The following is a 2,317-nucleotide window of genomic DNA, read 5'->3' on the forward strand; positions in this document are numbered from 1 at the left end:
CTTACAGATAGTAGCTATTTGAGGCTAGAGATTTCAGTGGAGCCTTTTTAACCAGAGTACTTGGCATCTCTGCCACTTGAAGACAGGTCGCCAAAACTGTAGTGTACACAGTTAGAAAATAGGAATTGACTCTTTTCCTTTGAAGCTAGCTTTTGAGGAGTATTCCATAATTTGAGATACAGTCGTATTTTTTTCCAGTTTTATTTCTGTTTTCTCAGAGGTAATATCTTAACATGAGATCATTTTTATTTGACTTCTAGTAGAAGTTGTTTAAGAGAAAATGATCCAAGCACTAATTACGTTGGTTATTAGAATAATAGAATCATAACAGTTCATTGCTGGAAAGGACTCAGGTCAGGTCATGTAATGAATGCAGAATCCCAGTAAGTCGATGAGGGGATTGGAGTCCCTCTCACACCAATACTGTTTGCCTCATTGCACTTTGTCTGCTTTTTCTTATTGTTTAATTATCTCCCCCTGCCCTTGTGTATTTAAATATCATCTTTTCATTTTCATGTGCATAGAATTATGACCTATTGTGGTCTCTTTCTGTCGTTAGAATGTGGTATGATGTGTCAGTGCAAACTTAACTAATAATTTGTTTCTGCTTTGTGGTTATTTATCACATATATTTATGTTTTGCAGGTGTGAGAGGATTGCTGTTGTATTTCAATCATGGTGCAGAAATACCAGTCGCCAGTGAGGGTGTACAAATACCCCTTTGAATTAATTATGGCTGTAAGTACTTGACATTTCAATTTACTCTTTGACTTCTTATTTATAAAATACAGTGTTAGAATTTGATGATCTATATAGATTTATTGTTTGTCTCCATGGCATCACTTGTACTTACTCTGTTTTTATGCTTATGAACTGTATCTAGAGTGTGTAAAATGTTTTTAAAACATAAGTCTCTGAAAATAAAAATCTGCGCGTTAAAAAAAGGCACCTCAGGGTAATGTATGAATTGAAGTTAATTCTCCCTTTGAACACATGGAAGTGGGATTCTAAGCACTTCTTCAGGATTGTGCTCTTTTTTTTGTTTGTTAGAGCAGCAAAGGGACGTGGAGTGTGGTCTCTGCTGCTAATATGGAAGAGTGCTCTGCCTGTGGGTGAATTCACTTTAGGTAGTGTTAGAACTGAGCACTGTGCAATGGAGTTTTACTCACCTGATTCAAATGACGCTGTTGAATGAGTTTTTCCCCCAGTATCAAATCCGTGAGTTCAGTTAGAATTCCACATATGGGGTAAAGTCTTAATTTTCTTTGTTATTTACCTGAAGAATTTGACTGATAATAAGCATATTACTAGATGCAAAGCAAACCTTTTCCAGTCATTTTTAGATTACTGTAGGATATTCCTTCTCTTCCTTTCTCTTTTGTGTTACTATTAAGATATACCTACCAGAAAATATGATACAGGCAGGAGAATGTGTCTTTCATGAGCACACACCTGATGAAAACACGTGTGTCACGCTCAGCACACCTGGGATACTGGCACCAAGGTCAGGAAGTCAGGAACCAGAACACAGGCGACCCAGGAAGAAGTCTGCCCTGGTTCAAGTGAGCCACTGTTTTGACTCTTAACACGCAGGGGACTGTTACCTGGTTCTGTTCCTTCCATAAATAGAAACACAGGTGTTTTAGCAGCTGGCTGCTTCTGCTCAGTGTGTGTTTGTGGGATTTATCTAGATCAATCGTTTTGAAAAACAAAAAGTCCTCTTACAGGAAAAATTTACATGAGAGGGTTTGTTTTAAAATTTATTTTTATTTATTCTTTTGAGACAGCGTCTCGCTCTGTCACCCAGACTGAAGTGCAGTAGCGTGATCTCAACTCACTGCAACCTCCGCCTCCTGGGTTCAAGCCATTCTCCTGCCTCAGCCACTCAAGTAGCTGGGCCACCTAATTTTTGTATTTTTAGTAGAGACGGGGTTTCTCCCTCTTGGTGAGGCTGGTCTCAAACTCCTGACCTCAAGTGATCCACCCACCTTAGTCTCCCAGAGTGCTGGGATTACCAGCGTGAGCCACCTCTCCTGACCTATTTTTATTTTTTTATTTTTTTTTATTTATTTTTTGAGACGGAGTCTGGCTCTGTGGCCTGGGCTGGAGTGCAGTGGCCGGATCTTAGCTCACTGCAAGCTCTGCCTCCCGGGTTTATGCCATTCTCCTGTCTCAGCCTCCCGAGTAGCTGGGACTACAGGCACCTGTCACTTCGCCTGGCTAGTTTTTTGTATTTTTTAGTAGAGACGGGGTTTCACCGTGTTAGCCAGGATGGTCTTGATTTCCTGACCTCGTGATCCGCCCGTCTCGGCCTCCC

The 2,317-nt window shown here is 40.5% G+C and overlaps 1 protein-coding gene across 1 annotated transcript in view; it reads left to right on the forward strand.

Annotated features, from left to right (window-relative positions):
• The first annotated feature begins 584 nt into the window (after positions 1–584).
• SEC14L1 (SEC14-like 1 (S. cerevisiae)) overlaps positions 585–2,317 on the forward strand; it is a 75,807-nt gene continuing 74,074 nt past the window's right edge. The window contains exon 1 of the mRNA XM_011952805.1: positions 585–738. Within this exon, the coding sequence (XP_011808195.1) occupies positions 676–738 (63 nt within the window). The 5' untranslated portion in view covers positions 585–675. The remainder of the gene's footprint in view (positions 739–2,317) is intronic.

Source organism: Colobus angolensis, unplaced genomic scaffold (assembly GCF_000951035.1).
Source record: "Colobus angolensis palliatus isolate OR3802 unplaced genomic scaffold, Cang.pa_1.0 Scaffold1, whole genome shotgun sequence".
Classification (NCBI taxonomy): Eukaryota; Metazoa; Chordata; class Mammalia; order Primates; family Cercopithecidae; genus Colobus; species Colobus angolensis.